General features: G+C 39.7%; 1 protein-coding gene across 1 annotated transcript in view; it reads left to right on the forward strand.

Moving 5' to 3' along the window:
- SLIT2 (slit guidance ligand 2) overlaps positions 1–23,934 on the forward strand; it is a 242,110-nt gene that overhangs the window by 13,520 nt on the left and 204,656 nt on the right. The window contains exon 4 of the mRNA XM_063309788.1: positions 18,181–18,252. Within this exon, the coding sequence (XP_063165858.1) occupies positions 18,181–18,252 (72 nt within the window). The remainder of the gene's footprint in view (positions 1–18,180; positions 18,253–23,934) is intronic.

Genomic DNA, 23,934 nt, shown 5'->3' on the forward strand with positions numbered 1-23,934 from the left:
TAGTACTAGTTTATAAGCTATATAGATCAAATTATGCCTGGATACAAGCTTTTAAATACTGTTAAGGTGAAACTTGTGTTTGCCCATTTCAGCCAGAAATCAGATCCCTGTATGTTGAACCATCTGAACTTACTTTATATCCAAGGGCAGCACACCATTAATAATCAAGTTTTGAGATTTTGGAGACCTCTCCTCTATAGTTACCTATCTTCATAAAGGAAGGATTGCCACTGGTGGACCAGTTTGAGCTGATGAAAAATATTTCAAGTCACACTTGAACTCCATTGTACAGGTGGATTTAATCATATCTGCAAACTTGATCTATAATGGAGTTGTAACTTGACTACATGTGGCTGGGAGCCATCACCCAAATCCAATAAACCAATAATTGACAGTAGTTCCTTCTAATTAAGATTGAGGTTCGGTTTATTAGCCACAATCCACTTTGTTATTGTCTTCAGGCACCTGTTTAGTGCGTTTCCTGCCTTACCAGACAGTTGACAAAGAGAAAGAGAGCTTACTGGATATCATCAACTTAATGATCTGTCACTGCCAACCACCACAGTACAGCTCTCAGTGATTTTATGTAGATGCTAAATACCATGGGAATAAAATATCAACTTACTCTCTAATAAAATACCAACTTATGAAAGTTCTGAGTTTTCTGGTCCTTCTCCTGGCATAAGTTGCCCAAGATAGTTTTGATGTTGTGACTGGTTCAGAAGCTTCATCAAAAGGGATCTGAAATGTTGCCTTCTATTGGGACCTAGGAAGCATGTCTTTTCCATAGCAGCCCCTGCCCTGTGGAATACCCTTCCCCCGGAGATCTGGCAGGCCCCCACCCTCTTAGTCCTCTGTAAATCAGTGAAGAGCTGGCTTTTCCCCCAGGGACAGGGACAGTAAAGTTGGAGCCCGGGTAGAAGAGAAGAATGGGTATACAACAGTTACGGATTAGGTACCTGTTTTTCCTTGATTTTTTTCTTTCTTTCTTGTACTGTTTTGTTTTTATCATTGTTGTTAGCCACGTGATGGGGGGCAATATACATCTTTTAAATAAAATAAATAAAATGAATGAATGAATGCATACATAACTTGGTAGTCTGAGGCTGAGAAGACCATATCCACTAAAGGAATTGTGTGAATCTACAACAAATCTTCAGGGTCTTAAAGGAAACAACAAACAACTACCTCTTTCAAGCTGACCCGCTAATCCTCTCTGAAATAGACCTATGTGCTTTCGTGAATTCATCCCCAGGAAGATGAAATAAATGTTATGGACAGGAGTCAAGTGACTGAGTGAAAACCTATTCATATTGCTCTCCAGCACAATAGTTCATCTCTAAGTGATTTCCTGGTAATTGGAATATTTATTATATAACAAGATGTAAATAAAAAAAAATCCTAATATGCATTTGGGGTACAAACAATCCGCAGTTGTCAAAATATCCCATTTCAAGTTTCTCTTGAAGTCAGTTCAGTGCTTGGGCCCAAAATAAAATCTGGAAAAGTAGTGCTTCTATGCCCCTTATACTCCTGCGTAGGATCACCCCAAAGAACTACAATAACTATTATTATTATTATTATTATTACTACTATTTCTACATAACAGGAAGAAATCTGCAGGAAATCAATATAGTGGATCAGTGAATTGGGCCAAATTTCATAGAAATGTGCCTTGGTTCTATCACTTTGAGCTTTTCCATGTCCATTTATTTACCTGGGGACAGAATATGATAAAATTTGCAGCAGTGGTATCTCCTATAGTGAGGAAAACTATGTTCAAGCCTTATCCTAAGTCTAGCTGAGCTGTTGCAGGAACTCAACGAGATTGCTTGGCTTACCTTCTTCCTTTGAGGAGTCTTGCTCAAGTGAAACGGTGATAGGACATCTTCTGCAAAACTACAACTAGGATGGCCGGTGGTGATCTAAGTGATGATCTACTCTAATTAATGGCAGCTCGGTCATTCACTGAATCCCATCGGGGAAGCTTTTATAAACTGTAGGAAGTTGTTTCTCATCCTCTTGGAGCAGCTGCTATGCCTTTTTTAGCATACTCAAGAGCAGGATCAGAGCTTTATCAAGGCCCAGATTGAACAGGTTCTGGAATAGCTAAAGAAAAATCTTTTCTCTGAGCTCCAAGAATTCCACGGTTCAACCCTGGGCTACAGATATTTTCTTCTATTGCTATTCCAATTTTTTGTGCTTGTCCTCTTGCTTTTCCAGTGCATATCCCTAATGTGTTACCTGTGTGCCTAATTTTCATTTTTACCCTTGAAATTCTGGGAAGATAGCGTTGGCTTGCTTAGATGTTCCTGCTTTTAATATTTGTAAATCTAGGAATTCAGGGGATGCCTGGTAAGATGGGATGATACAGCAGATTTGTGAGATATTTGGAAAGATGGGATAATAGTGGAAGGAAATAACTTACTTGAATGCTTGTAATAAAAAACAGTCTCATGACTGTGTTAGAACTGAGACCTGATAAACATTGTAAATCAGGTTTTATCTGAATAAAACTTCTCAGGTAAAACTATTGTTTGAAGCCCCTATTTTAAATTAACAATAAATGCAGAGTGATCCAGAGGATCTGTATAGTGTTTTAAAAAAAACTTATTTTGAGACCATCACATTTAATTTAGTTTTGCTGTCTTGTCTGCATTGTAGTTTCATTTTTCCCTATGTGTTTCCTTGATTTGGAGTAAAGATACTTGCGTGGTGCTCCAATACATTTTGTGCAAGAAAGCTGGTGGTGTGGGGAGGGAACCTCTTCAGTTCTTGCTTAGACTTATGAGGACCACGTGAAGATGGATGGCCAAACTGGTGGTGTTGATTAAAAGCATGAGAAAAGAATAGCTTCATCACGTCTGGAGGAAAATAAATGGACATTTTAGTTCTTGTTAAAAGTGTTGGTTTCCCATATACTCTTGTTTTGGCTCAAAATAACAAAAGGAGGCTTCATCTGTAACAGCCTAGCTGTCCGTTTAACTTTAAGGAAGAAATGTTTTAAAGCCTTGAATATGGTTTTAATAAGGCTCCGAAAAACAAAAACACAACAAAACAAAACAAAAAACCCCCACTACCATTACTTTTATAGATACTATTTGGGCTTTCCCCCCCTGTACATTCCAGTAATGCTTTTACAGGCAAACACAGTATCTGTTCCTTGTTCTGGTTCACACATGAGCAACATGTGGTTTTCCAAGTGTTAGCGTGATCCACGATGAGAGATGATTGTCTGTACCTGTTATGTATTAATGTTGGGTTCAGACTCTGTGGCTCAAAATGTTGCTAGTTCCAAGTCCTTATATTCAAGTCACAGCAAAGTTTTGTGTTGGTGCTCAAATATTGACTGGCTATAACTCTATCAAGTTTGCAGCTCGGTAGTTCCTGCTCCAGGCCGTTGGCAGAAAAGACTCATATAAATTCTAGCTGCAAAATATGTAGACTTTTAGTTTTGCCTTCCAGCAGTTATCTGAATTCTTGCAGCTGCTTCTGAATTATAAGGTCTGAGAAATACCTCCAATATTGTATTCTGTCTAAGCTTATGTCACAAAGTTGTCTAATTAAAAAAATTAATTAAGTTGTAAAAGTCTAGCATTTATTAATAAAACATTAAAGCGCTTGATGATTGGCCATCCGATGCCTGAGTTTGCTGGCTTCAATATTACTTTACAATGCCAAACTACTCCCTTTACAGCAAAGCTATCTTGTTCTAGGTATATTTTTATAATATTCGATAGTTTTTAGTTAAAATACTCTTATTAGTATGTTAATACTAATTTTGGGTTAAGCAAGCTTAATTTTGTTTTAAGGAAGCATAATTTTATTAAGCTTAATTTTGTGTGAAGCAAGCATACCCAGGGACCAGGTAAAAACAGTAGTTTATATGAGTTTTCTTGCTGATGAAAATGAAAGGAGAGAAATCTGTAGTTTATGAAAAATCTGAGGTTGGAACAAAGAACTGAGATAGAAATCTATGAATTTGGTTTTTGGTCGGCATTGGCTTCTTTTAAGCCTGATGATAAAGTAGATTATTTCCACATCTTTTCAAGCATCTCTTATTCCACTCTGTCCTCTTTACGAAGCTGTTCTATAGAATGCTTATTCAGGTCACTGCACTAGGGAAATTAATGTGGTGGGCCTTCATAGTAACGGTCATGACCTTTGCATTGGTAACTAATATCATATTTCACACCATTATAATGGACGTTGGCTGAAAACTAAAGGGGCCAGAAGACTAATTTTCATTAGAAATTGACGCAGAATGTGCATCTTTCAGGTTTGTTTAGGGTCTTTCCCTGTAAATGTAATCAAATGATTTTTCAAAAGAGCAATTGTGTTACTATGCCAAGCGCTGTACAACAAGAGTTTATTAATACCAAATTGCTATCTGGCATCAGTGTACCCATATCCCACTGGTGACACTGATTGGGAGCCTAACTGAAGTGGGAGGAATTTTGCAAAACAAGTTAGGAGCGATGACAGGAGCAAGTCAACTTGAAGCCCTTTGGAAAAAGAGTACAGCTCATAGAGGAATCAGCTTATTTTGGCAAATGTGCTAAAAATAACGTCCAGAAAATGAAAAATGTCACTCAGTTATGGGCTTCAAAGCATGTGTGCACATCCACACGTACTCTGCCGTTGTATAGTTTTAGTAAATAACATTATTACTTTACTATTGTTTATTTTTGATGTGACGTAAATATATCAAATGCTCTTCCCCTGAAGTCAAATTCCTTGTATGTCTAATCATACTTGGCCAATAAAGCATTCCATTCCATTCCATTCCATTCCCTCAATGAAACATTTCTCAAAGAAGCAGGCAGGAACATAGACCTTGCCTGATTTGACTGCTGCCAGAGGTAGCAATTGTGGGTGTGGTATGCAGGCAGGAAAGCAGAAGCGAAAAGATAAGGTACTTTTTCCTACCACTTTTGTCATGTTCCTTCTGAAAAGTCTTCATGGAATATCTGTACTTAGCGACCCTGTGGAAGTGGCTGGCTCCATGGTGCAATTCTGCTGGAGCAAGATCTTCAGAAAAAACAACTTGTAGTACAAATGTGTTTCTGGCTTAGACCTTTCATCAATTATGTATGTGGGTTGGGATTCATGCTGTTTGACTTGGTTATGGCTGAACAATAAGTTGTGTTCTGAGTAAAATTTGCTCAGCTATGGATTCTGCCTGCGAGAGGGAATTCTACACCAGGTAGACCTGATTCCCATCTCTGGCTTTCTTAGTAGCCATTTCTATAACATCATCTCTGAATCCTAATGTATCCTGGGTCTCTTCTATATTTTTAGTAACGTCGAGCTCCTGTCTAGGTATACGTGAATCTTGGGCCCTTTCGGGAATTTGTTTTGGTCTCTGTCTCCAGTTAGTGCCTCGCCTTTTATTTGGCATCCTGTGTGTGATTCTATCATCTGTCAATGCATTCAAGGGACTGTTTTTAATTAATTAATTGATTGATTGATTGATTGATTGATTTGGCTCTGGTGGATCGTTGTGATTTGTGCTGCCATTGTACTGAGATAATAAACACATCATACTAATTGGGTGTGCTTAATAATGTTTTGTTAGCAAACTATTGTGTGGGTATTGATCTAACACACTGGACCAAAACAGACAAAAAAAAAAACCCACCCACAGTATGGTTTAGTCATATAGGGTGTGAATTTACCTGCTGATTACATTCATTTGCTCATTACAGTTCAGAGCATGTCTTCTTTCAAACTGGGATATTCAATCAATCAATCAGTCTGGATACCACCCAAACCTGGGCATGAACAGCATTGCACCCTTAGCATTTTGGTCTTTTTGTAAGACAACTTTAAAAAGGACATTTAGTTGTAGAAGAATGAATCTTAAGTATGAAAAACTGAAGGACTAAACTTAACTTATGAAAATAAGAACAGCCTGGTTTTCCCTAAATGTATTTCTCCAAGCATCTTTTTGCCCCAGAGGGAAAATATACAATGTTTGCCTTAGAAAGCGGGAAAGAAACAGCTGTAAGAGAATGGCTCAAGCACGCTTCCTGCTGTTTCTCTGAACCTTGCCAGGTTGCTGCCCACCCATGTCCAGCCTTAGAGGGCATCCTTTGGCAACTGCTAAGATCTCACCCGGACAAACTGCTGACAGTGAGACACTGGTAGCAGCAAGGGTGCTCCAGGCGTTACCGTCTCTTTGGCATTGTTGCTTTTGCTTTTTCATCTAGATGACTAAGTAGCAATGGTCCAGCAGCAAGTGTGGCAGAAATGGATGCAGTTCTCAGAGAGCAGCAGCATAGCCTTAACCACATGAGCAAGTGGATGCTCCTGATGTTCACCAGGCGTTACTGCTCCAGCCTCCTTCTTTGGATGCCACTGTTGAAGGGAGAAGAGGCTACTACTCATGGAAACCTAATAAAGGAACATCCTGAGCTGACCCCTTCCACCTACAACTGGATCTAGCCCCGGGTTTCCATAGTGGAAAATATATGCATCTCAAGGTTGAATTGTTGGGTTTTTGGTCCTCTCTGAGTTTGGTTCTCTTCCTGCAGACATTTCATTCCCAGACTAGATAATATCTGCAAGGAGAGAAGCAAGAATCCAATTTCTGGATTTAGTGGGTGGAATGTGGAGACAATATCTATCTATCTATCTATCTATCTATCTATCTATCTATCTATCTATCTATCTATCTATCTATCTATCTATCAAATTTATCACCGCCCATCTCCCAAAAGGGACTCTGGGCGGTTTACAATAAAACATAAATAAAAACATAGAACTATAAAACACTATAATACATAATACAATAAATATAGTAAAAACCACGATGGCTGGAAGTTCTTTATGATTTGCAGGCAGAGCTGGGTCCTGCTAAGAAACCAACCATCCCCAGGAATGGCTACTCTCCCTCCCACCCCAGGCATAATTACAGAACCAGGTCTTTAGCTGTTTCCTAAAGTCCAGGAGGGAGGGAGCCAATCTCACTTCCGGGGGAAGGATATTCCAAAGGGCAGAAGCTGCTGCAGAGAAGGCCCGCGTCCTGGACCCCACCAGATGGAATTCTCTTGCAGACGGGGTCCGTAGCATGCCCTCTCTGCACGACTGGGTGGGATGGGCAGATGTGATGGGGAGGAGACAATCCCTCAGGTAACCTGGACCCGTGCCATGTACTGTACATGATAAATTATCTCTCTAAGTTCCATATATACACCTGTTACTTAGGATTATCATAGACCTACAAGGGTTGGCAACCCCTTTTGTCATGTTTAAGGGTGTGTAATTGGTTTTCTGCTTGTGACCAATGTTAGCTTTGCAACTAGCTATAGTGGTATAAAGGAATTTAGAGCTGCCCATGGGGAAGGTGTCCACAAGCCATTAAGGAGTGACTTGGTGAAGAGATTACACAATCCTGAGGAAGAAACTCAAAATAATCCCTTCTTGATTTTTGTTTAGTATACGATGGGACAGAGACAAACCTGGATAGGCTTCCGAGATGATGTTAATATACTCCACAACAATAAAGTAGAATTTCCTTGCAGTGTCTGTTTCTTCACCTAACCCACCTCAAAGGACTGACAAGTGGACAAGGTTATCCTTCTGGTGACATTAAATGACTGGAAGATTGTAGAAGAGGGGCAGAAGTCTGTATCTGTTACAGATTGCTTTTTGATTCTGAATAACCCACAAAATAGTTTGCTGGCTCTCATGAAAGAACAACTTCTGTGTAATGTAAAAAGGAGGAAGTAAGAAACCTGTCCTTCAGCAAAGGATCGTTACCTTGCCGTGGTGCTGGAGCTTGAGCACCTCAATGATGCCATGAGCTAAACTGTGAAGGGCCACCCAAGACAGGAAGGTCATGACAGAGAGGTCAGACTAAATGCGATCCCTGGGGAAGGTAATGGCAACCCACCCCAGTATTCTTGCCGTGAAAACTAAATGGATCAGTACAACCAGAGATATGTCGGTATACCAACGGAAGATGAGACCCCCAGGTCAGAAGACGGTCAAAATGCTACTGGGGAGGAACAGAGGATGAGTTCAGCTAGCCCCAGACGTGATGATGCAGCTAGCTCAAAGCCAAAAGGACGGCTAGTGGCCGACGGTGCTGGTGGTGAATGGCGAATCCGATGTTCTAAGGATCAACACACCATTGGAACCTGGAATGTAAGATCTATGAGCCAGGGCAAATTGGATGTGGTTATTGGTGAGATGTCAAGATTAAAGATAGACATTCTGGGCGTCAGTGAACTGAAATGGACTGGAATGGGCCACTTCACATCAGATGGCCACCAGATCTACTACTGTGGACAAGAGGACCACAGAAGAAATGGAGTAGCCTTCATAATTAATAGTAAAGTGGCTAAAGCAGTGATTGGATACAATCCAAAAAACAATAGAATGATCTCAATTCGAATTCAGGGCAAGCCATCTAACATCACAGTGATCCAAATATATGCCCCAACCACAAATGCTGAAGAAGCTGAACTAGAGCAGTTCTATATGGATCTGCAGCACCTACTGGACAACACACCTAAAAGAGATGTTATTTTCATCACAGGAGACTGGAATGCTAAGGTGGGCAGTCAAATGACACCTGGAATTACAGGTAAGCATGGCCTGGGAGAACAAAACAAAGCAGGACATAGGCTGATAGAATTTTGCCAAGACAACTCACTCTGCATAACAAACTCTCTTCCAACAACCTAAGAGATAACTTTATACATGGACTTCACCAGATGGTCAACACTGAAATCAGATTGACTACATCCTTTGCAGCCAAAGGTGGTGGACATCTATACAGTCAGTAAAAACAAGACCTGGAGCTGACTGTAGTTCTGATCACGAACTTCTCCTTGCACAATTTAGGATCAGACTAAAGAGATTAGGGAAGACCCACAGATCAGCTAGATATGAGCTCACTAATATTCCTAAGGAATATGCAGTGGAGGTGAAGAATAGATTCAAGGGACTGGACTTAGTAGATCGGGTCCCGGAAGAACTCTGGACAGAAGTTTGCAACGTTGTTCAGGAGGTGGCAACAAAATACATCCCAAAGAAAGAAGGCAAAATGGCTGTCTGCTGAGACACTAGAAGTAGCCCAAGAAAGAAGGAAAGCAAAAGGCAACAGTGATAGGGGGAGATATGCCCAATTAAATGCAAAATTCCAGAGGTTAGCCAGAAGAGATAAGGAATTACTTTTAAACAAGCAATGCGCGGAAGTGGAAGAAGACAATAGAATAGGAAGGACAAGAGACCTCTTCCAGAAAATTAGAAACATTGGAGGTAAATTCCAGGCAAAAATGGGTATGATCAAAAACAAAGATGGCAAGGACCTAACAGAAGAAGAAGAGATCAAGAAAAGGTGGCAAGAATATAGAGAAGACCTGTATAGGAAGGATAACAATATCAGGGTTAGCTTTGACGGTGTGGTCAGTGAGCTAGAGCCAGACATCCTGAAGAGTGAGGTTGAATGGGCCTTAAGAAGCGTTGCTAATAACAAGGCAGCAGGAGACGACGGCATCCCAGCTGAACTGTTCAAAATCCTGCAAGATGATGCTGTCAAGGTAATGCATGCTATATGCCAGCAAATTTGGAAAACACAAGAATGGCCATCAGATTGGAAAAAATCAACTTATATCCCCATACCAAAAAAGGGAAACACTAAAGAATGTTCAAACTATCGAACAGTGGCACTCATTTCACATGCCAGTAAGGTAATGCTCAAGATCCTACAAGGTAGACTTCAGCAGTTCATGGAGCGAGAATTGCCAGATGTACAAGCTGGGTTTAGAAAAGGCAGAGGAACTAGGGTCCAAATTGCCAATATCGGCTGGATAATGGAAAAAGCCAGGGAGTTTCGGAAAAACATCTATTTCTGTTTTATTGACTATTCTAAAGCCTTTGACTGTGTGGACCATAACAAATTGTGGCAAGTTCTTAGTGGTATGGGGATACCAAGTCATCTTGTCTGCCTCCTGAAGAATCTGTATAACGACCAAGTAGCAACAGTAAGAACAGACCACGGAACAACGGACTGGTTTAAGATTGGGAAAGGAGTATGGCAGGGCTGTATACTCTCACCCTACCTATTCAACTTGTACGCAGAACACATCATGCGACATGCTGGGCTTGAGGAATCCAAGGCTGGAGTTAAAATTGCTGGAAGAAACATTAACAATCTCTGATATGCAGATGATACCACTTTGATGGCTGAAAGTGAAGAGGAACTGAGGAGCCTTATGATGAAGGTGAAAGAAGAAAGTGCAAAAGCTGGCTTGCAGCTAAACCTCAAAAAAACCAAGATTATGGCAACCAGCTTGATTGATAACTGGCAAATAGAGGGAGAAAATGTAGAAGCAGTGAAAGACTTTGTATTTCTACGTGCAAAGATTACTGCAGATGCTGACTGCAGTCAGGAAATCAGAAGACGCTTAATCCTTGGGAGAAGAGCAATGACCAATCTCGATAAAATAGTTAAGAGCAGAGACATCACGCTGACAACAAAGGTCCGCATAGTTGAAGCAATGGTGTTCCCAGTAGTAACCTATGGCTGCGAGAGCTGGACCATAAGGAAGGCTGAGAGAAGGAAGATAGATGCTTTTGAACTGTGGTGCTGGAGGAAAATTCTGAGAGTGCCTCGGACTGCAAGAAGATCAAACCAGTCCATACTCGAGGGAATAAAGCCAGACTGCTCACTTGAGGGAATGATATTCAAGGCAAAACTGAAATACTTTGGCCACATAATGAGAAGACAGGACACCCTGGAGAAGGTGCTGATGCTAGGGAGAGTGGAGGGCAAAAGGAAGAGGGGCCGACCAAGGGCAAGATGGATGGATGATATTCTAGAGGTGACGGACTCGTCCCTGGGGGAGCTGGGGGTGTTGACGACCGACAGGAAGCTCTGGCGTGGGCTGGTCCATGAAGTCACAAAGAGTTGGAAGCGACTAAATGAATAAACAACAACAACAAGAAACCCGTCACATCTGATTAGACCTCATTGTGACAATATTGTCCATCATTAGTTGAATTTGTACTACAAGACTTACTGTATGTCATAATTTATAAAAAAGCACTCTGACCCACCTTACCTGCTCCAGACCTCACTGGCAGTTATCAATCAATCTCTTTCTCTGGACAACTTCTTAATTGATTAGTAGCTCTTTGGCTTGATGTTCCAAATTTCAGACTGATTTGTTCTGATATTTATCAGGATACACATATTCCCTTTATGACTAACTTATCGATAGCAGGGGTGATGCTAAAATAAATAAATGTCAGTGGCAATCATTGAAGGGTGTTTCTTGTAGTATCCTGCTTGTATAAAGGCACAAGTGGATATTACAATGTTGTAAAAGCAGAGCATTACTCTAATACCTAGTTTTTAATTCTATTTTTAAAGACAAACTTTGCAGTAAAGGAGAAGACCATAAGCATATCTGTTTGCAGTTCTGAGAATCGATTTCAAAATTCTGAACTTTTCCTTGCCCCCTCCCACCAAAAACAACCTGTGTGAGATATATTTTTAAATGTTATAGATCCTCTAGTGATTAGGGATATATAAAAGAAGGGCTTAATGCTTCTAGTTTTTTTTTTTTTTTACTGAAGGTAACTAATAAGCTAAAGCAAAGAAGATGCTTGTGAATGTGCTGGGGGTGGGGGGCGCTGTGTGGGGAAAGCAGAAAGCAGTTGCTCTTTGTTAATGCAGATGGAAGCAAAATCTTCCATTGCAAATGTATACCTACCAGGCATTTTTAACGTTGGAACAGGGAGAAGAACAAATTTGGTAGCTGATCAGTTAGTAAATATAGTTGCTCTTTCCAGATAACTTCAGGATCTATAACAGTTTTTTTTATGGACACAAAAATGACTTGTTTTTTTTTTAATTTTAAATACTGAATTTAAGAGTCACAGAAGCAAAATTATATTAAAGACTCAAGGAAGATTGTTACAGAACTAAAAAAAAGTGTACTCTGTTATCCAGATGTGTGCATGTGTGTGTTTCATAATTAGAATAAAAAAAATTAGCCAATTTGGAAGAATATACATGGAGCTTGATTCATTTGGCATCAGAAAAAGTTTTAGCAATATTTTCCAAAGTGCTGATGAGCTACTTTACTGGGACTTCTCTAATGAACCCTTGTTTGGACAGCATAAGTAATTTTTTTCTCTCATTATGCATATATTCAGTGTAAAAGGTTCCCATTTTATTTTTTGATCCCATAATAGGTCACAATAGCTTGCAAGCATGAGAGCAACCCTAAATTAAATCTGGGGACGCCAAAGAGAATCTGGCGTCAGATTGACATTTTCTTTAACCTGCTGCAGGCTCTTAATATAAAACATTCCCTTTTCCCTGTAGGCTTCAGTTTTGCTTCCTTCCAGACAATGAAATGCAAAGCAGGTAAGGGACTAACTTTCAGAGCCATCTCTGGAATAAGAGGGTGCAGGGTGCGATATTGAAGATCCTGTGTACTTTTTGCTAACTGTAGTCACTTCAGTAACGTGCTTAATTAATTTGAGCCCAGTTCTCATGGGTCTAGAAGTCAAATGGCAGTGAGAAGTCCTGTTTGCTCTGTGGAGACCTTTTTAGAAATTCCAAGGCAGGAAAGCTGTTTATTTTTCCCACATCTGTTTTGTTCTCATTCTCTGAGACAGTGTTTGCTGGATGCTCCTGCTCCCTCGCTCTCTGTGTCTAACTGCTTAAATTAGTGCACTGTTGCAAAATGTCAAAATAAGTGTAGCTGGATCTCTTTTATTAAAAAATCAGAGTGCGCATTGTTTCACTTGCATTTTATTTCAAGGCTTATTATCTTAGCCTACAACAGAATGAATAAAGGGCCGACCTGAAGGGATAGCTTTTAATCGCATGGAGGATTTATTTGCTGTGCTTTTAAACTGCCCAGAATAGTTTTGACAGAAAATTTAATTCCTAATAGGAAATACGTTGTAGTACATTAGAGTATGAAATGGTTTCTTTGCTTGTGAAGCTTTCTTAAAATATACATCTCTAGCCATCTTGGAATTCTCATGTCTATAAATCTGTCTCAGAAACGTACTACTTGTGATTTGTTTAAAGAGCTGATTACTTTCAGTTACGTTCCCATAAAACTTTTATGGAATTACTTTTTTCAACCACACAGTACTCTGTTTGAAGTATGGAGCAGCAGTATTTGAAGTGGTTACCTTTCAGCTGTTATACAGCTTGTGGCAAATATTTAAGCATGCATTTATTTATTCATGCATTTCTGCATGATCCAGTTGAGCATTACTGTCCATAGGAAGGGGATGCATCAAAAGTCTTCAGCTGTGGATTTATCATGCTGGTCTGGCTTAATTCATATAACAAACCCATACAAGCCTTTGGCTGTGAATTTCCCATGGTATAGTCCTCCCCAGCAGGACCCTCCTGAAAAGGGAGGGATTTGTTTGTCCCTTTCCTTTGCCTATGATTGAAAATATTTATGATTTAAAACAGGGCATCTTCAGCTTATCTGGAGCTTCAAGGTGGCCTGTTAAATAATTGACACTATCAGAAACTGGGGGTGGAAACATGGGGCTGAAGTTGTGGGGGGCAGTGAAAGAAATATATGCTGCACCTCTCCTTGTCTAAGCTGATAGCTTTCTCTGGGCTCCATCAGAAGAATTGTGCAGGGTAGAAAATGTTCCATTACACATTTCTGTCTATAATTTTCTACTCTGGTGCTGAAATTAATCAATAACGTGATGAGCATAATATAAGTCAAATTGGAGATTAATTAAATATGCAAATCTATATTTTTAGATAAGTAGTTCCACGAAGCACAGAGATCCATGTACTCAGGTTTTTAGAAATGCAAAACTTAGTATATAATAAATTTTCAGTGCCTTCACTTCTTTTTTATCCTCAAAATCAGAACCATATATCTTACTGCCTTGAAATATGTAGTAGTATTCCAAGAAAAATATATCCAAGAAAAGGTTTTGAATTTATTTGGATGTAGCAGTTAAACTATAGGAGTGAACTTTAATTAGTTTTTTTTCAGTTCAGTTGTTCTTTGCTGTTGGAAGACACTTTTTAAAAGTTTTTTATGCAGTAGATCAAATTAATCACAACATCCTTTTCTATTTGAGTTTTAAATGTAAGTCAAATGTGGTAAATCACAGCTTTATCCATTTGAGATAGATATTATTTCAGAAATACTGAGGGAAGCACTCAGGGTTCCAGAAAATTCACATCATTTTTGCATACCATTGATTAATTTTTAACTGGATGCTGATTAGCCAGTTATGGCATTTGAATGCCACACTGTGAAAGATGAGTGTTGAGATCTGGTAGGGACAAGAAAAATGACTGAACAAGGTATTTATACTTCACCTAAACAGAATACAAGATTCCTTCCTCCCTTACTTTTTTGTTTGTCTTTCTTGATTTTAAGAAAGTAAATCTTCTTTTGTCTGTAGGTGGAGTCATGGCAACTGCATTTCTTTCTTTTTGGTAGAAACGTTTCACTGCTGGTCCAAGCAGGTTCTTCAGTCTGGGCAAAGGTTGGTGAGGGGACCCCATATATGTCGTCCAGGGTGGCTGCATTGTCCCTATACCTGAATGGCTGTTAATTGTGCCATGGAGGTGTGCCATGGAGACATCCCAAAGACAATCCACACCTCCATGGCACAATTAACAGCCAATCAGGTGTAGGGACAATGCAGCCACCCTGGACGACATATATGGGGTCCCCTCACCAACCTTTGCCCAGACTGAAGAAGCTGCTTGGACCAGCAGCGAAACGTTTCAACCAGAAAGAAAGAAATCCAGTTGCCATGACTCAACCTACAGACAATTCCACCTGGATGACTGAGAATCTTCATCGACATAAATCTTCTTTTCCCATGCTGCTCAGCTTCCCCATCAGGTCTACAGTACTTTTGACCAAATGGACATACCATCATTCCATATTTTTCATAGAATTGTGGTGTTGAAAGGAGTTCTTGAGGACATCTAATCCAGCACTCTGCTCAGTACAGGGGTCTTCCCTTCCTTGGAGAATTCAAGTGAGTAGAGATAGAACCCTCTCCCCATTCACAACCACCAGCGAGCAAAGTTGATTGGGCCATAGTCACCAGTGAATTTACATACCTGAGGCCGGAGTGTCCTAGTCTAACATCTTAATCACGACACTACACTGGGACTCCTAATTGGTACTTACCAGCCCCAATATGTGTACTAGATGTAGATGAATGTGGCAAATAAAGCAGATAAGTGTAAACTTCATCCAGATGAAATGGATTTATTATGATTTGGAAACATCTGAGTAGAACAAAACATGCCTCAATTGTCTATACACAGAATTCTACCTAGAGTTGTTGAAAATCCTTAAAGCAATTGATTAAAAGTAACTATTCCAATCTCTGCCCATAGTTCCCAATAGAACATCTTGCCACCTACTTTTAGGGTTTTTTCATGAGGTTAAATATTGCTGAGACTCAGCATCATGACCCAGTCTACATCCCAATGGAGCCTAGCTGCATGCATGCATGCATATGTCTAGCTGCATGGAAGGCAGGAAATGGAAGGTATTTTTCTATACCTCCGGCAGCTGCCCCAGATTTTTCAAGAAAGGGTACAGGTTGTGTTCTATGTATGAAAGGAGTGAGGGCCAAGAGTCTTGGTCCTCACTTCCCCTTCTTTGAGAATTAATCTCAATAGCCTAGAATTCATCAAACACCATCACATCAAAGATAGGGCTATCTGGACAAGTGTTATATATCCCTTTGCTGCCCTCTTGTGATAGTCCAGATTTCTGCAGCCTGTATTTATTGTACTATTTTTTGTAAGCTGTCCAGAGTCATTGAGAATCAGATACCATACAAGTTTAAATAATGATGATGATGATGATGATGTAGTCCTGCCTAAAGGCCCCTTTGTTCTTCTTAATCCAGTTCCCTTGGATGGTTTCATTGCTCTGTGATGTGTCTGCTTTAACTGTCAATGTTATAGTGTTTTATTGTTTTTAATGCACATTATTTTATTGTGTAAGCCACTTGGGAAGAGTTATTGTCCTTAAAGACCACCTAGCAATACTTTTGATGCTTCAAATATCTAACAGAAAGATTGTGAAATGCTCAAGAATTACCAGTCAGACCTAAATCTCTAGTATTATTTTCCATACCTACTATTTATTTCTAAGCATAATTGATTTTGACTTGACAGCCCTGAACTACAGGCTTGGACTAGAATGGATTAAGAATCACTTGCTTTTATTCAAATCAGTCAGAATACTAATGTCAAGAGTGGTGGCTCAAACTTGCTGTGATAGATGGAAATGCTCCTTTCTCACTCTTTGCTCATAGGTATTCAAGATGGAGTACATAGACTTGTTTATTAGCTGTTTAGGTGATACACAATGTACCAATGCATGTTAATAGGTTCCAAATTGTTTTTTCCTCTTTCCTAGAGTTCCTATTCATTCTGAGAGGACCTATATTGCAAATGCTTTAGTATTCTAAAAAGAAGAATAGGATTTTTTGTTTGTTTTTCTAATACCTGTAGACAAGACAGTGACCATCATAAGGAGCATATCAAGGATTACTGAATTAGTACATCAAAAGTGTTTGAATCCATATTGTTTACATTTGCAATAATAGTTTTATAAATCTGACCCTCTCGAGTTACGCAAAGGCCTTAACACTTACCCTTCGTTCAAGGAATATGTCCATGTCCATGGCAGCTGGGTTTTTTTCCCCCTCCAAGTCTTTGCCATGTAAATAACCCATAAGAATTACAGTTAGCATAAACAGCTAAAGGGTTAATGAATCGAGCAGTTTGGAACCATTTATTTGTTTGTTTGTTTGTTTATTTATAGTTCAGAGATGATCAAGGCAAGCATGTTTGCTGAATATGGTGTACGTTTGGCTATATTAATGTTTATAATATCTTGTGTTGGAATATATTTCTTTTTGATGATAGGATGGAACCGTGGTGGGAATTGTTCTTGCTTTAAACAATGTAAGGGAGAATATTAGTTTCAATTTTTCAAACTTTTTCTTATAAGAAATTGTGATGAACCTGATTTGCTACCCACAAGTAGCCACAGTTTGCACTTTTTACTAGTTTGCACTTTTACTCTAAACTTTATTGGGTAAGGGACATTCCTTTGATGCTATACAAACTGTTTTGCAATCCATAATTGATGCAATCCATCATGTCCCAGAAAGGTTGGCCTATTTGTGTTCTGTCCTGATTATAAAAAATGTTACGTCTCCCTTCCAGTCCTCAGACTAAGATTTGCGTTTATCATTGCTTAATGTACGCTGACTTGGTCCTCTTGCTTGGGAGAACACAGTTTAATCAGAATTGGTATCTGAGGAAATATCAAAAGGGTACCTCAGGAAATTAGCCTGAAAAGATTAATTTCCTGGGTAGCTGGAACACAAAAAGGAATCAAAGGCTAGGTTACCTTGGCAGGATAACATTCCATTATGAGCGATTCTTATGGCAAGTCTCAAAGTCAGAATTAATGGCTTTGGGCATGCTATTGCAGTTTGCAAAACAACTCCTTTCCTATATAAGTCAGTGATTATTGTCCATCTTGTGGAGTAGAATAGGTTCTTCATTTGAATACTCCTGAGATGATGGCATTCTTAATACTCAGGTTCCATGCAGAGGGCATACAGCATGTTTGCCTGTCTTCCCTTCCAATATGCATCCCTCCATTTCTTGTCTGTCATAATGTCAGGGATTTTGCCGCTGTTTTACAGCTGGAAAACTCTCAGTGCTTTGCTGTGATTTGCTGCAGCCCGTGTCAGTTTAATTGGCAGTCAGCTTTGAAGGAAGATGAATTGCCCTGGTTCTCTTTAAATAAGATAAATAAAATCACTTTCTCCTTGTGGAAAGATACTGTAAAAGCCTGCCAGGAAGGGAGTCCCTCTGCTTACTCTTTATGCTGCCAAACATCACTTGTTGATATGGAAGAGTACAAACAAGTTGGACTGTAACACTTTTATGTGCATGTTACATTCATGTGTATAAATAAAATGTTAAATTAGCCATGCTCTTGTGACCTATGCTTCTTAGTGTGACCCCTGTCATTAAAGCTGCCTCTTCAGGGCATGACCAGTTCATGCTAAGATAGTTTTGACACCTCCTGGTAGAGTCCATTTTTATAAAAAAAGAATTATTTGAATGGTAACCCTTTATTTTCTTTCTTTTCCATAAAGGAGGCTAAATAGAAATAATCTTCAACTTCTCTCTGAGTTGCTGTTTCTTGGGACCCCCAAACTCTACAGATTGTAAGTAGATTTATTTTCTTGTCAGTTTTGGAAGCATTTGACATATTCCTTTATGTTTCTACCTTATAAATTTTAAAAAATGCTCCAAAGTATTCAGAACACTGTGGCTGCTCTTTTTACTCCCTGATAATGGGTACATTTGCCCCACTTGCTGTAGCTGAGTAAAATCTATTTTGAACCTATCTAGAGAAAATCTGGAGCTTCCTCATTTACCATGGCTTTTTAATAACGTGGAATACATTCATGAATGAAGATTTACCAGAATGTCTTCTTTTTATATGCAAAGGGGATAGTTTAAAGAAAACAATACTGATGTACTGCTTTGAAGGATGCTACTATTCTGATTCATACGCGCTTCTTGAGTTGTGGGATTATATATACTATATATATCAACAAACATACTGGAGGGTTTTTTTTAATTGTATGGCATAGCAGTTCGGTGTTCATGCTGCTTTTTCTTGCTGGGAAATCCTTGTGAGGTCCAGCAGCCAGGTGTGTGGACTATTTAGCCGTGACAAGTCACGTTGCCCGGGGTGCACCACGAGGAGGCTAGTCTACATTGCACCAAGTTGGGCTGAGAGAGAGGGACTGGCCCAAGGTCACCCAGCTGGCTTTCGTGCCTAAGGCGGGACTAGAACTCTCAAACCACACCTGATTGGCTCTTGGGCTGAGAGAGAGGGAATGGCCCAAGATCACCCAGCCAGCTTTCATGCCTAAGGTGGGGCTAGAGCTCTCAAACCAGGCCTGATTGGCTCTTGGGCTGAGAGAGAGGGACTGGCCCAAGGCCACCCAGCTGGCTTACAGGCCTAAGGCAGGACTAGAACTCTCAAATCACCCCTGATTGGCTCTTGGGATGAGAGAGAGGGACTGGCCCAAGGCCACCCAGCTGGCTTCCACGCCTAAGGCAGGACTAGAACTCTCAAACCACCCCTGACTGGCTCTTGGGCTGAGAGAGAGGGACTGGTCCAAGGTCACCCAGCCGGCTTTCAGGCCCAAGGCGGGACTAGAACTCACAGGCTCCTGGTTTCTAGCCCAGCACCTTAACCACTAGACCAAACTGGCTCTCAACCCATATTGGAGTAATGAGATGCATGAAAAGGGAGACAAAAAAACATGTCTATGATGTATCTTATCTATTGGTGTCAGATACTGGGGTACATATAGTGATATTTCTGTTATACCATTGCGTGGATATCCTTTTGGCATCAACATGGGTTGCTCTGAGGCCACCGATCAAAAGTGTTGCATTTGGTTTCAGCCTGTCAGTTGCAAAGCTGGGAGCTAACGTTTCATACCTGTTTCCCAGGGCCAATGGTACTTTGGCCTTAAGTTGAACAGATACACCCCTTGCCGTGTAATAGTCATGTTTGAAACTGAGACACACCCCTCTGAAGAAGTTTGTGGTGATGGTTTGCTGTTTGGAAGAAAGAACAAAAGAAAAGCTCCAAATCCCACAGAACTATGTATTGGCCAGAACCTCTTCCAGTCCTCACAGAATATCGTAGTAACATAAGCTTTACTGATACACATACAGAACCTTCCTTAAGTAAGCAGGGCAGATAAATTCAGTAAAAAGTTGTCTTGAGACACACATCGACCATCAAAATGGAATGTATCTGATATTTAAAAATACCACATTTTGATTGCATCTACTGTATTTTCGAGGAATACCAGACAAACGTGCTGAATTACTAACTTTAGTATTATGTTGCTTAGTGCTCCATATTGCAATATGGGCAATCATTACTGGTAGAGTCAATGCTTTAATTTTCCTCCATCAGAGATAATGTTTCAGTATTTGCTGGATTCTCGGGGTCTGTTACAATTATTTCATGCATGTTGGAAATGTATTCTTCCTTGTAAAGCTGTCAGTTCTGATATCAGAAAGTAAATTCAAATGGGTACTTAGTCTGTTCTTACTATATTCTATGTTCTTGATTGTATTTTCAGTTTTCTAAGTCACTTAGATTTGCCCAGAAGTGACATAAAAAATTCTGAAGTAAATACATTGAAATTGAAGTAGAAAAGGTAATTCTGTAGAAGAGTGTTTGCTTTTAAATCTGGAATCCCACATCGTGACATTTAGCATTCCATTTCTTTTAAATCCGTAGAAGTCTGCAAAGTATTTTTATAACTTTTTTTGCTATAAGGTATATGGTGTTAATGTTAGCTACTTAATATTCTGATTGTTCTTCCTTGTAAATGAATTAAGCTTTCATTCTCCTTCCTTCCTTCCTTCCTTCCTTCCTTCCTTCCTTCCTTCCTTCCTTCCTTCCTTCCTTCCTTCCTTCCTTCCTTCCAATACTTTGCTCTAACAACTTTGGGACTAGGTAGTAAAAATTGACATTTGAGTAGATTCACAAATCCATGGATGTAAAAGTCAAAACAGATTTGGTTTGAGGTACACATTCATACAGTCCTTCATCAATGGGTAAACTAAGTTCCTACCCCTGCAGCATTCCAGAGAATCAATTTAATTCATAAAGATTATGAAAATAACAGATTTTTATGGAAGAGTGAAACAGTTTCATTTATGTATTTTTTAAAATAAATAGAACTTTAAGGGAATGTTTTAGTAGTATCAAATAATTTTAAATAGCCAAAAACTATAGTAGCTTTAATGCTATAGTTCCATGAATATAGCAGTATCTACAGTGTGAAATTAGTATTGTGGAATGTAGGAAACTGTAACATATTATAATTATTCTTTAAGCCTAAGGCTTATTGTACACCAGACTATCGTGATAAGTGTCCTTAAGCCTTGTATTTGAACAACTTAATAAATATAATTGAATAATTTACCTCTATTCCTATAGGCATGTTTTTCTTCAGATGAAATGCTGTGATTTGAGAATGTTTATATATTAGGGTATAATCAGTTGCTTACATGGTAGCAATTGTATTCAGTTACCGGCATTTCTCTGCTACTTTCTTTGTATACAACGAACCTTTGAAAGTTATTAAAGCTCTCAGGGTGCTTCTCAGGAATAATCATGTGATATTTACAATTAAGGAACAGCTTGCTAGAGAAAGGGGTTCGTGTGCTTGTTGCTCAGTGGAAATGCAGCATTAAGGGAACACACTATATAGAGAATATTAGACACGGTTCGATGCTGCCAGCACCCCTGTATACATTCCTTTGCTGTCTTCTCCAATTTCTCTTTGGCTGACTTAAGAGCAAACTCTGTGCCCAGGTCAAAACATTTCTCTGGAAATAGAAGTACAGTTGAAGCTTGTTTTGGGCCAGGAGACCAATTTAAATAGCGTTACTATTTATCCCATCCATTAACAGAACCCTCTAAAATAGTATCGACTCTACTTGTATAATAGGGCAGAACCACAAAACTACAAGCAGGAGTAAGTTTAATGTTTGGGAAACAAGACGTAATACTTTAGCCTCCCCAAATAGCCTCCCCCTCTGGAGGGTGTCGTTGCATTTCTTACTTGATTTAAATACTTCATAGTCAAAAATTTCCTGCAGAAATACTTTTTGCGAGGCACTAAAATTTGCCATGCAGCCTAACGGCCAACTCTTGTAACAAACAGTGTCAGAAATGTTTAAATCACGGTTGTGCTGCTAGATTGCCTGTGTGAATGCTCGCTGCTCTGTGTGGTGCATATTTGAAAGGATTGAAGCTGTGCATGATGATTTCTGTGTTCATGCCTCTTGTCCAACAAGTATTTTGCTGGAATCGCATGTGTTGTCTCTGGCGAACGCATCAGCAAAGAACCTTTAATTCAGGAAACCATTATAGCCTCATGAGTGCTTATCTGAGGCAAATAAGTTTTGACTGCTTAATTTGACTGGTTAGACCACAGTTCATCAATTGCCTTTTGCTGCAGGGCACAGATTTGGCAAACAAAGTGCACTTAAAAAAAAAAATCTGTAGATCCCGTATTCCTGAATACAGGAACTACAGACTAGATAGTTTAATAGTTTATTTAAGAGTTATCTGGTTTCCTTTAACTTGACTTTACTTTTTAATCACTTTAAAAATATGAAATAAGAGACGATTTTCTGCTTAACTGGTATGGGTAGAGCTTGGATAGGTCTTTGTTGAAGCCTGTCTAAGGCTCTGCCAGTTAAACCCTGGCTCCAGCAGTCTGTGGCAGGGAGTTGCTGCAAAAATTGCCGTGGAGCAACAAATAATATCCAACCTGGCCCATTATGGGCTCTCTCCCCAATACCTGTCAATGCTGGGTTTAGACAAAGCCTGAAGTGAGATCAAGTAGATAATGTTTGACCTTGATATGTGAAGTTTAACACCTCGGACCTTTCTACAGCAGGTTCATGGCTCCACCCTTCATCACACCTAAATATTTCGATTGTATGCTTGATGTCATGAGCACTGATGTTGAGCAGGAGGGGGCCCCTATCCCGGGGGAAAAACGCACGCGTAGTACTGAGGAGTTGAGCAGCCATTCAAAGAGACACAGATCAGACCCGCCTTACCTTTCGGGGTTTATCTGTCTGGGTTTTTCCCACGCTTCTTCAGTTTGTTAGGGTTTTCTGTCTTATGTAGCAGTATAAACACTAGAGACCTATTCCTTGTCTCAGCGTGGTTCCTGGCTGTTAGGACACTTGTGCTCTGACACTCAGACTGGCACACTAAACACTTTGTCGCCTTGGCAGGGAGATTCAGTAATAACCCTTATCCAGAATATGTATGAATATGTTATCCAGACATAGAAATCGAAATGGTCACACATGTACTCCTGACATGCCCTATCTTTCACCCTTCAAGGATGGAGTTAATCACCACGGCCAGTTCTAACAGGGAATTGTGTATTTCCTACTAAATGACCACATCTGTGAAGTTTCTAGGAAGGTGGCTAAGTTCTGGCATAGCAGTGGAGCTCAGAAACCATGGAACACGATTCAGGTATGCTTAGCTCCTGCTGCGAACACGCTTTTTATTCTGGATATTTTGTATTTTAATACGGCTTTGTTTTTTTGTCTCTACAAGAGTAAATTCTTTATCTACCTATTTATCTGTAATAATCGGGCTGCTACATTCGATAGGCCTAAGCACAAAGTACATGGAACGCTCTTGCAGAATTCCTCCTGAGTTAATTTCTGCCAGCTATGATTAAAGTGCGTGGTGCTTGATGTGTCAGGCACCATAGCTGCCCGCTTTATTTTACTCCTGGCCTCTTTGGCCCTTGCAACAATAAATCCGACAATGGTTACACAGCAATTGCAGGTTACAGTTGCCACGGTTACCGTTGTCCAGCCGCATCGACATTATTACTCATCGAGTGAGTTACCATGATAGCTACTGCTGATTCCTCTTCCTGGGAACGCAAAGGATATTTGAAGCAGAAGTGGTGAAAGTTCTTTGATGGCAGTTACATTTTTAAAATGAACCGTTCTGCTTCTTGCATGTTAATACCTGTCTAGATGCCACATGCTAGGTTGTTTTATTTTTATTTTAAGATGGTGTGGACTTGGAGGGAAGAATGAAAATATGTGCGTGCAAGATAGATAATGTGTTAGCCCTACAAAACGTATGTTCTGCAAAGCAACAGCAAGCAGTTCCGTTCATCTTTTTTGTACTGTCATACATTCTTTTGGTCAAGGACATTATTCATAATAATAATTCTAGCAAAACCACTAATTACTTTTAAACTGCTTTAAGGCTGAATGCCGTTAAGCTTAAGAGGTGTAAAAAGAAGGAATGC

Source organism: Candoia aspera, chromosome 8 (genome assembly GCF_035149785.1).
Source record: "Candoia aspera isolate rCanAsp1 chromosome 8, rCanAsp1.hap2, whole genome shotgun sequence".
Classification (NCBI taxonomy): domain Eukaryota; kingdom Metazoa; phylum Chordata; class Lepidosauria; order Squamata; family Boidae; genus Candoia; species Candoia aspera.